This window comes from Ursus maritimus, assembly GCF_017311325.1.
Source record: "Ursus maritimus isolate PB19 chromosome X unlocalized genomic scaffold, ASM1731132v1 scaffold_X1, whole genome shotgun sequence".
Lineage (NCBI taxonomy): Eukaryota > Metazoa > Chordata > Mammalia > Carnivora > Ursidae > Ursus > Ursus maritimus.
Genome location: NW_024423319.1, coordinates 72,211,303 through 72,221,885, shown reverse-complemented (window position 1 = coordinate 72,221,885; position 10,583 = coordinate 72,211,303). Strand labels below are relative to the sequence as shown.

General features: G+C 44.5%; 1 protein-coding gene across 1 annotated transcript; it reads right to left on the bottom strand.

Moving 5' to 3' along the window:
- Window positions 1-496: 496 nt before the first annotated feature.
- Window positions 497-1,366, bottom strand: OTUD6A (OTU deubiquitinase 6A). Its single transcript, XM_008712293.2, has one exon. The coding sequence runs from the start codon at window positions 1,364-1,366 to the stop codon at window positions 497-499; it is 870 nt and encodes a 289-aa protein (XP_008710515.2).
- Between the last annotated feature and the right edge of the window lie 9,217 nt (window positions 1,367-10,583).

Here is a 10,583-nt window from a genome sequence, read left to right as displayed (position 1 = left end):
GGATCACAGAAATACCAACTTTATCTAAAATGCAATGTATTCATGGGACAATTCGAAGATTCTGAGCCAAACTAATTTTTCCCAAATTAAGAATGCATCAAACGAAATTTCCATTTTGATCTCAAAGGCATGTGCAGCAGGACCAATTCTCATCAGCGAGGGACGCAAGGCCCCTTAAGGGCAAGAAGCGGTTAAAATTTGCCCAACCTGCTCCCCTCAGGTAGTACTGTACAGATCTTTCCCTGGTCCTGAGTCTCCCCCAGCCCCAAAAGCAATGAATGAGGGAGAGAAGAGGATAGGAGGGCCAGGTAGGGGCACGCGGGCTTGGGGGGATGGGGCGGAGAAGGTGGGGGGGGGGGACGCCTTCACCTTTCGAGTAAAACGAAGCAAGAAAAAAACCGAGAAAACCGAAGGGTAAAAAACGGAGCCTACTGAGACGACGGCGGCGGCGGCGGCGGCGGCAATGGCGGCAGCAATGGCGACGGCGGCGTCCGGCCTAGAAGAGGCGCGGGGCCGCGCCCCCGACGGCGCCGGCATCGCGCGGCTTCACCGAGTTGTAGTGCTCTCCGAGGTTGCAGGCGTAGCGCAGGTAGACGAGGGTGAGTGGCTTCCTGGTGTATTCACACCCGATGACCATGGCAGGCGATTCGGCCTGGATCACCTCGATGGGGGTCTGCAGGACGTGCGACAGGGCCCGCAGCTCGAGCTGGCCTCCCCACGACGGGCTGCGCACGATGTCGTCGCAGTAGCTCAGGAAATCTTCGCGGCTGTAGGCGTTGCCGGTGTCTGGGTCGCTGAAGAAGGGCAGGAAGTCGTCCACGTGCTTGCGCATGTAATCGGCGGTGCGGCTCCGCAGGCTCTCCACGGTCACGGAGAACACCAGCTGGTCTTGGATGGCGCGATACATGCAGTGGCCGTCGGCCGGGATATCCTTCAGCTCCAGATTCTTGGACCCTAGGATTACGGCGATCTTCTCCTCCTCTTCGCGGCGGAAGCTGGCCAGGTGCTCCATCTCGGCCTCGGAGATCCTCTCCTGGCGCTCTCTCTCGAGGGCCGCCCTTCTTTCGCGCCTTCTCTGAGCCCTCGACTGGTGGGGAGGCTGATTCTCAAGATCCATCTTGGCAAGATCTTCTGTGACGGAGTCAAGGTTATCGGGGAAATTGTCTTCGAACTTCTCCAGCTCCTGCTGGTGCTTCTGCTCCATCTCGGCCTCGAGGCGGGCCACATCTAGGAGCAACTGCTTTCTTCTCTTCTTGTCGCTCTTGGGGACCGAATTCTTCATGCTGTGGATGCGGGCCTGCAGCTCTTTCTTCTCGCGGTGGTGGCGTCGTATTATCCGCTGTTGCTCACTCTGAGAATCTTCCATGATGTTTAACGGCAGGTGAGAATGGAAGATGGGTGGCCGCTGAAGTACCGGATACAGTTCAGACTAACAGCTCCAACCCCGGAACACGCCGCGGGTCCCCAGCCTCCCCTCGCTGCTGCATTCCGCTCACGTCATCCCCTAGTTGCCCTCACCCTATTCATGGCCACTTTGCCATTGGCCACTGCCTCTTCAGGGCTACGCCCCCTCGAAAACGCCTGGCACGAGGATTGGCTGTTGGGAGACCCTAAATACACCCCCATTAGACCCCGTAGCAACGGTTGCTTCCGGTTTTAGTGAGGTTTCAATCCCGCGTGTACAATCTCGACTTGGAATATTATGTGTAGCAATCAGTCTTGTAGAATCATTCATGGACTCAGTCCCTACTTCATTTCCAAACCCGAACACAGTGCAGACGCTGGTCATGCTTGAGGATCCCATAACAAACACTATACCACCAACTAAATGTGCTCTGATGATGGACTTCCCCTTACTCCTAGTGTTCAGGAGGCAATGGGCCTTTCTTGTTTTTCAGGTCCCTTGACTGGTGAACCTTTACATTTCCCAATGTTCCTGGGGACACAGAGTCCTTTCAGGTTAGGTCTTACACTAATTTAAGTGGAAGATCTCAGTGTAAGAAGGCAACAGCCACTCTTCTTTAACTCATTCACTGCAACCAAGCAGACTCTACGGCTTTTGCTAACAAAATGCAACTACCCTAAATTCCCCTTCTCCTGAGTTCCCGGGTTCCAAAGTGGGCTCCATAGGATGCCCGTGAAACACAACAGCTGGAATTCATCGAGCCAGTTCTTTCTGTTTGTTTTGAATCTCTAAAAGTTCTAAAACACAAAATAATATATAAAATAGATACAAACCCCTAAGCTCTTCTAAATATGCTCTCATCCTGCCCCATTCTGCTCATCTGTATCTTGAATTCCCAAACAGGAAGGCCCTTGAGACACTGCCTCAGCCCACACACATCTTCTTATAAATGAGAGAAGTGGACATTTGTCCAAGTTGTTGCATATCTTAAATTTCACCTCTTTCTATTGCTAAGTAGTAGTCCATGTTATGGATACATTATAGTTTGTTTAGCCATTTAACTTCTGGGTTGTTCCCAGTTTGGGGTTCTTATGAATAAACTTGCTGTAAACATTCGTGTACAGGTTTTTGTGTGAACAAAGGTCTTCATTTCTCTGGGGGAAAATGCCCAAGAGTGCAACTGCTGGGTCATATTATAAGTGTATTTTAGTTTTTTAGGAAGTCATTTTCCAGAGTGTCTGTACCATTGTACAGTCCCAGCAGCAGTGTATGAGGAATCCAGTTTCTCTGCATCCTCACCAGCATTTGATGTTGTCATTATTTTTTTATTTTAGCCATTATGATGCTTGTGTAGTGACATCTCACTGTAGTTTTAACTCGTATTTCCCTGGTGGCTAATCATGTTCATTTTTGCGTGTGCTCTCTTGCCATCTGTGCCATATCCTCTTGGGTAAAATGTTTCTGTCATTTGCCCATTTTATAATTGGACTGTATTTTACAGTTGAGTTTTGAGAGTTCTTTATATATCATAGGTACTAGTTATTTGTTGGATGTGTGGTTTGCAAATATTTTCTCACACCCTGACTTGTCTTTTCCATCTTTTTACCTGGTGTTTCTCAGAGCAAACGTTTTAAATTTTGATGAAGTGCAATTGATCAATTTTTCTTCCTATGGGTCATGATTTTGGTGTCAAGAACTCTATCTAACTCTAGATCCCAAAGATTTTGTCCTGTCTTTTACACAAAGATTTATAGCTTTAGGTTGTAAATTTAAATCTGTGATCTATTTTGTGTAAAGTTCAAGGCTTAGGTCTTAGATTATTCTTTTGCCTGTGGTTTTTCAATTGCTCCAGCATCATTTGTTGGAAAGACTATGATCCCTCCATTGAATTGGTTTTGCACCTTTGTCAATAAAACACAAGTTTTGGTATATTGTATTTCCATTCTCATTCTGTTTAATGTATTTTTTTGGATTCCCTTGAGACTCTTTGGCCCGTGGGTTATTTAGGAGTGAATGATTAGTTTTGAAGTGTTTGCAGATTTTCCTGTTATCTTTCTGGTTTTGATTTCTACTTTGATTCCTTTGCGGTTGGAGAACATACACATTTAAACACAATTCATTTAAATTTGTTAGGTTTGGGGGCGCCTGGAGGGCTCAGTGTGTGGAGCCTGTGACTCTTGATCTTGGAGTCATAAGTTCAAGCCCCATGTTGGGCATAGAGGCTACTTAAAAAAATAAAAATTTGTTGGGGTTTGTTCCTGGCCCTGAATATGCTCTGTCTTCACAAATGTTCCATGGACACTGGAAAAGAATGTATATTCTGCTATGGTTGGGTGACACATTTTATAAATGTTCTTCAGATCACATTGGTTGATAGTGTTGTTTATTTCTATATCTTTCCTGATTTTCTGTCTAATTCTATTATCATTGAGAGAGGAATGTAGGAAGTCTCCAACTGTAATTGTGGCTTTTTTTTATTTCTCTTTTCAGCTCTACCAGCTTTTGCTTCACTTATTTTGCACCTCTATTGCAAATCCTACATATTTGGGATCGTTTTGTCTTTTTGGTGGATTCACTCCTTTAATCAGTATGTATTGCCCCTCTCTCTCTTTGGTAATTTTCTTTGCTCTAACATCTACTTTATTTGATATTAATATAACCACTCCTTTTTCTTTATTACTGTTTACATGATATATATTTTTCTAGCCTTTTTACTCTCAACCTCCCAATATTATTGTACTTGAAGTGAGTTTTTTGTAGATAGCATGTAGTTGGGTCATGGCTTTTAATTTGCTCTCCCAATCTCTGTCTCTCAATTGGTATACATAGTTCATTTACATTTAAGATAGATTTTTAAAAAATATTTATTTATTTATTTTAGAGAGAGAGAATGCCTGCACACGCATGCACGCAAGCAAGGGGAGGGGCAGAGGGAGAAGGAGAGAATCTCAAGCAGACTCCCTCCTCAGTGCTGAGCCCCACATGGAGCCTGACCTCACGACCCTGAGATCATGACCTGATCAGAAATCAAGAGTCAAGGCTTAACCGACTGAGCCACACAGGAGACCCACATTTAAAGTAGTTATTAATATGTTAGAGCTTAAGTCTGCCATTTAACTTTTTTCCTGTTTGTTCTATTTTCATTTGTTTCCTTTTTCCTGCCTTCCTTTGGGTTACTTGAACATTTTTTTTTAGAATTCAGTTTTGATTTATCTATAATGTTTTTGACTGTAGCTCTTTGTATAACTTTTTAAATGGGTGCTCTAGGTACATTTGTGTGTGTGTGTTACCAAAAACCTATGATGTTGTCATTTTACCAGTTTGAATGAAGCATAGAAACCTTATCTCCTTTTGCATTCCTTTGCCCTCGCTCATTTATAATGCAATTGTCTTAAACGTCCTCTATGTACATTTAGAACCACATTAATTTTCTAATTCTGGCCACAACCTTCAAATACTAGACAACTCAGGGGAGAAGGAAGTCTATTGTATTTGCCCATAGTTTTGCTTATCATGTGTTTTCTTCCCAATTTTTTAAGATTTCTACTTTTATCCTTACTGTTTAGAAAACTTCAATTAACCATTCCCTCACGTAGGTCTCCTTGTGACAAATGCTCTTAGTTTTTCTTCATCTGAGAATGTCTTGATTTCCCCTTCATTCCTGAGGGATATTATCACTGGAGGTAGGACTCTAGATTCACTATTCTTTTCTTTCAGCTTTTGAAAAATGTTGTGTCCCTTTTTGTTGACTTCCATGGTATCTGATGAGAAATTTTCTGTCTTTTGAATTGTTATTTCTTTACTGACAAAGTGTTGTTTCTCTTTCTGCTTTGAAAGTTTTTGTCTTTGTCTTTAGTTTTCAGCTATTTGACTGTAATGTATCCTGGTGTGGATTTCTTCAGGTTTGTCTCATTTGGGTTTTACTCAGCTTCTTGAATCCTACATTTGTATCTCTTACCAAATTTAAAAAGTCTTCAGCCATAATTTCTTTGAGTACTTTTTCAGCTCCACACTTTCTTCTCTTCCGGACAGGAAATTTAGATCCTTTGTCATTGTCCCACAGGTCCCTGATGCTCCTTTCAATTAAAAAAATTTTTTTTAAAGAGAGAGTGAGAGTGGGAGGTATAGAAGGGGGAGAGGGAGAGGGAGAGAATCTTAAGCAGGCTCGATGCCCAGCACAGAGCTCAACGTGGGGCTTGATCTCACAACCCTGAAATCATGAACTGTGCTGAAATCAAGAGTTAGACAATTAACCGACTGAGCCACCCAGGCGCCCCTAAAAACATTTTTTTAATAGACTGGTTTTTAGGGCAGAAAAATTGAGTGGAAAATACACAGAGTTCCTATATATCCCTTGCTTCCACACAGGTACAGCCTCCCACATTATCAACATCCTACACCAGAGTGGCACATTTGTGGGTTGTTTGAATTTTTATTTTATTTTATTTTTAAAGATTTTATTTATTTGACAGAGAGAGCGAGAGAGCACAAGCAGGGGGAGTGGCAGAGGGAGAGGGAGAGCCCAATGCAGGGCTCAATCCCAGGACCCTGGGATCATGACCTGAGCCAAAGGCAGATGCTTAACCGACTGAGCCACCCAGGCGCCCCCCTTTACAAATCCTTGTCAGATAATTCTACTAGCTCTGTCATTTCAGTTTGGGCATCTGTCTGTTGTCTTTTTTTTTTCATTCAGTTTGAGATCTTTTTGGCTTCTGAGTAATATTTGATTGAAATGAGCACATTTTGGGTATCATGTCATGAGACTCTGAAACTCATTTAAAACACCTATTTTAGCTAGTCTCCTCTGACACTGCCACCATTAGGAAAAAGGAGTGTTGTATCATTACTGCCAGATAGAAGTAGAAGTCCAGGTACCCCCCTTGGCCTACACTGATCCAAAGGGGAGCTCTTCATTACAGCTGGGCAGGGCTGAGAGTTTCTGCTCCACACTAGGCCTCCACTGATAGTTTTTTGACTGGGAGAGGTTGGAGTGCTGAATTACTGCTTCTTTTGTCACTACCTCATCTGACCCCCTTTATCGTTGGGCAGTGGTAAAAGTCCTAACTCTCCACTAGGTCTTCTCTGACATCACTTTAGGGGAAGTGACGGGGTACCTCATTCCTACCAAGTGGGGGTGGAATTCTAGGCTTCCCAGATTGTTTCTGCTAAGATAGCGTGTGGGCGGGTCTTGTTACCTGCCAGTGGTGATGAAAGTCCCTGCTCTGTATTTGGCCTTCTCTGATACAATGCCAGCAGGGAGGGGGTTGGGGTTGTTGGGGCATGTCATTACAGCCTCATGAGCGTGGAAGCCTAAGCTCCCCACTTAGTCTTCACTAGTGTGGGTGGGGATAGGGCCATGGTTTGTTCTCTGGTTTTGGTTGGATTAGAGTGGTTATTGTCTAAACACTTTGTGTACTGCTAGGTTGATCTTTTCCTAGTTCTTCAGCTAGAGAGAACAGACTTTGGGGCTTTTTTTTTTTTTGTCTCTGTACACCTGGGTTGTTAGCTTCTTCAGCTTCAAGTCTGGGACCTAGGAGGCAAAAAGAAAATTCACGTCATTCCTCCCATGCTGAGAACCTAAGTGGTCTGCCTTCTTCTCTCCACCTTTCAGAGTCTTCTTATGTTGTTTTGTACATAATGTCCAAGGTTTTTAGTTGTAGCAAGAGGAATAGGCAAAATACATCTATTCCATTTTCCCCCTTTTTATTTTAAATGAACAGAAGTACTTCACACTCTCCTTTACTGTCATTTTCATGTTTCAAAGAAATTAAATACTGTGACTTAAAATGCATCAAAGCAATCATAATTTTAGAAAACCATTATGCTGATCCTGAAAGAGACATCTTTTGGACTCCGATAGCATGATAGCAATGGTCATGTAGAGTGTGCTTATTTACTGCAATCAAGATTGCTTTTTCAGATTCTGCAGAAGGGATGACAGGTCCCTTTGAATGTCAAGCCCCATTGCAGGGGTTTGTTTTTGTGGCCTGAACTGAAGAAAAAACGAGCTTTGCAAATGTTGAGCTTCATTGTCTGTCGTTTGCGTCAAGGAAACCATAGTTATTATAATTTGAATGTGCCTTTTCCAGCTCTGCACTCTCTACCTCCGCTCCATAACACCCTCCCCCGCCTTCCCCCAACACGCACTCTCTCATCTGGAGATTATGATCCAACTTCCAGGGCATATGCCACACATCTCCAGCAATGGATGGACTGCCTGCTTTTCAGACAGCTCTCTATGAATATCATTTCTCACAGTTGAGCTTCTTTATCAGAATTAGATGGCAGGGAGTTCAAGGTTACCTTTTCCAATAATAAGCTCTGGGAATGGTGATAGGCCATCTTGTTGATGAAGAGCATATGCTTTGCCAGTCAGCAAAGTGGGAGGGGCAAGAGAATTCATGTTTATCTCGCAGGGGGCGGTGATGATCAAATGTATGTGAAGGACTCAGCTCAGTGCCTGGCACCAAGAAATATAGTAATAAATAGAAGTTTCTTCCCTCTACCATACCTTAGTCCTTACCGCCCAGCTCCTGCTCCCCACTCCACTCTCCTATATCCTCCCCTTTCCACTTCACCACCCCCATTTCTCCTTCCCTCTAGAGGCCACCAGAGATGGCAGTTTCCATGGTAATCTGCTTCCTCATTAGTTTGGAGTTTAATGGTCCCTGAGTGTCTGTCTGGACTGGGTTCCCAGCTCACATCAGAGGGAGCTTTCCGGTGAACTCAAGAGCTGTTGAGAAATTATCACACACAAGTTGTTATATTTAAATTGTTATGATGATATTTCAGTGTAAAGAGAGAGAATGTAAAAAAATATTTCATCTTGGGACGCCTGGGTGGCTCAGTGGGTTAAGCTGTCTTTGGCTCAGGTCATGATCCCAGGGTACTGGGATCAAGTCCCGCATCGGGCTCCCTACTCAGTGGGGAGCCTGCTTCTCCCTCTACCTCTGCCCCTCCTTCCTGCTCATGCTCTTTCTCTCTCTTTCTGACAAATAAGTAAATAAATACAGTCTTTAAAAAAAATATTTCATCCTGTCCAGGGCTCAGAACTCCTGAATATCTGGAGAATTACTCTCTCCCCAATACTTGCTGATGAAAGATTACTTCACTGGGCTGTAGGTGTTAGAATGTGTAAGAGATTATGCGAGATTGGACAACAGGGAAACTGTCATTGAGGATTTTTAAATTCATCATTGAGGATTTGCACTTTCCTCATCCTCCCACCTAGCCCTTAAGGATTAAAGGTCACATGAGTTTACTGCTGTGTTCATGCTTGGTTTCTGTACTGACCTGTTTGTTCCTGATCCTGTTTTTATCCTTCACCAGCTTTGCTACTCTATTTATTCATTCCGTTGCCATTCATCAGTCCTACTATATACCAGGCATTGTTCACTGTGGATATAGCAGTGAACAAAATAGACAAAGATCCCCAACCTCAAGGAGCTTGTGGTCAAGTAGGGAAAGATAGACATGAAAACAAGTAACTACAGAATGACATGCAAAACTGAAGCTGAGCTTTTAGACAGAGGTTCACCATCACTAGGGTCCTTGTCCTGTTTCTCCCTTTGTTCCTCCTCATCAATGGTCTATATACTCAGAATAGCTTCTCCTGTCTCCTTTCCACATCTGCTAAGGGATTGCATGAATACACATGGGAGAGTTTGAAACTCATTACTGTCACCAGTGGCATAAAGTTAGAGGTAGGGGTGAGTCTTTGGGGAGAAATGGCCATGTAGGGCCACAAATGCTGGGGCTGTTTGGAAATAAGAAAGGTAGCCATTGCCTACCAGGGCAGAGGAGAGTGGCTATCTCCAATTCTCTGAGGCATTAAAGACTGGCCCTGGCACCTTCCAGCTGGCACCTTCTAGCTGCATGTGTCTTGGCCTTGCCTATCCTCCATCACGAACCTTATATTCTGGTTTCTTGGTTAGGCCTCTTACCCTCTGATCATTCTTAGTTTGCCAGATGAGAAAAAGGGAAAACTGGCACTTGAGCCGGAATGCCTAAAAGCCTTGCCTAGCAAGCAGAAGAAATGGATGGGATGGGGGTGTGAGGCGTGTAGAAAAATCTCCTAGCATAGTGGCAACATCTTTGAGGGAACTTAACTAAACCATTAAGTGCAAGGGATGGGAGCCAACTTGATTTCTGGGGCAGCAGAGAAATCAAACGTGACACACAGACCTCCTGGACCCCCGAATGGGGCCTGTTCTCTGGATGTGGTGGACATGGTTTGGCTATGGCTGCCACAGTAGGCCAACTGTTGACCATGCGGTCCTGGGTTACAGGGCTGCCAAAATTAGCAAATAAAGGTACATGACTCAATTAAATTTGACTTTCAGATAAACAATGAATAATGTTTTAGCAGAAGCATGTCCCATGCACTATTTGGCCTCCTGTATTTTATCTGGTAACCCTACCTGGGTGAAGTGAGAACTGTTATGTAAGGCAAGGACTGACTTCATTTTTTGTGTGTTTTCAGATGCCTAGAGTAGGACCAGTGGGGCTTGGACCTGGTTCTGAGATCAGGAAGAAGGATTTCATTGGCAGGGGGCTCAGTGAAGGCTGTGGGGAGCCTTCCTTGGGTGGCCTGGAATTAGGAACCTCAGAGAGCCCTTCCAACTCTGACAATCTCCGAGCCTCAGAATCTCCAGGGATTTTGAGAGGATGGGGTGGGGACATGATGGTGGGGGATAGGACTGAGGATGGGAAGCTCCCAAACAGTCTGGACTGTTTCTCTCTTTGGTGTTAGGATGGTGCGATGGATGCAGATGCATCAGCTGGGCATGTGGCCTTCTCTGTGCATATGGAGAGTGAGAGCTTCTAGAATATTCCAAATGCTCACACTGTCATTGAGTCTGCTCTTGAGTTTCTTTTTTTTAAAAGATTTTATTTATTTATTTGACAGAGAGAGTCACAGTCAGAGAGAGAGGGAACACAAGCAGGGGAAGTGGGAGAGGAAGAAGCAGGCTCCCAGCAGAACAGGGAACACGATGCGGGGCTCGATCCCAGGACTCTGGGATCACTCCCTGGGCAGATGCTTAACGACTGAGCCATCCAGGTGCCCCGAGCCACCCAAGCGCCCCTGCTCTTGAGTTTCTTTTTCTTTTTTCTTTTCTTTTCGTTCCCAGAATGCGGGGATCACGCCCCGAGCCGAAGGCAGATGCTTAATGACTGA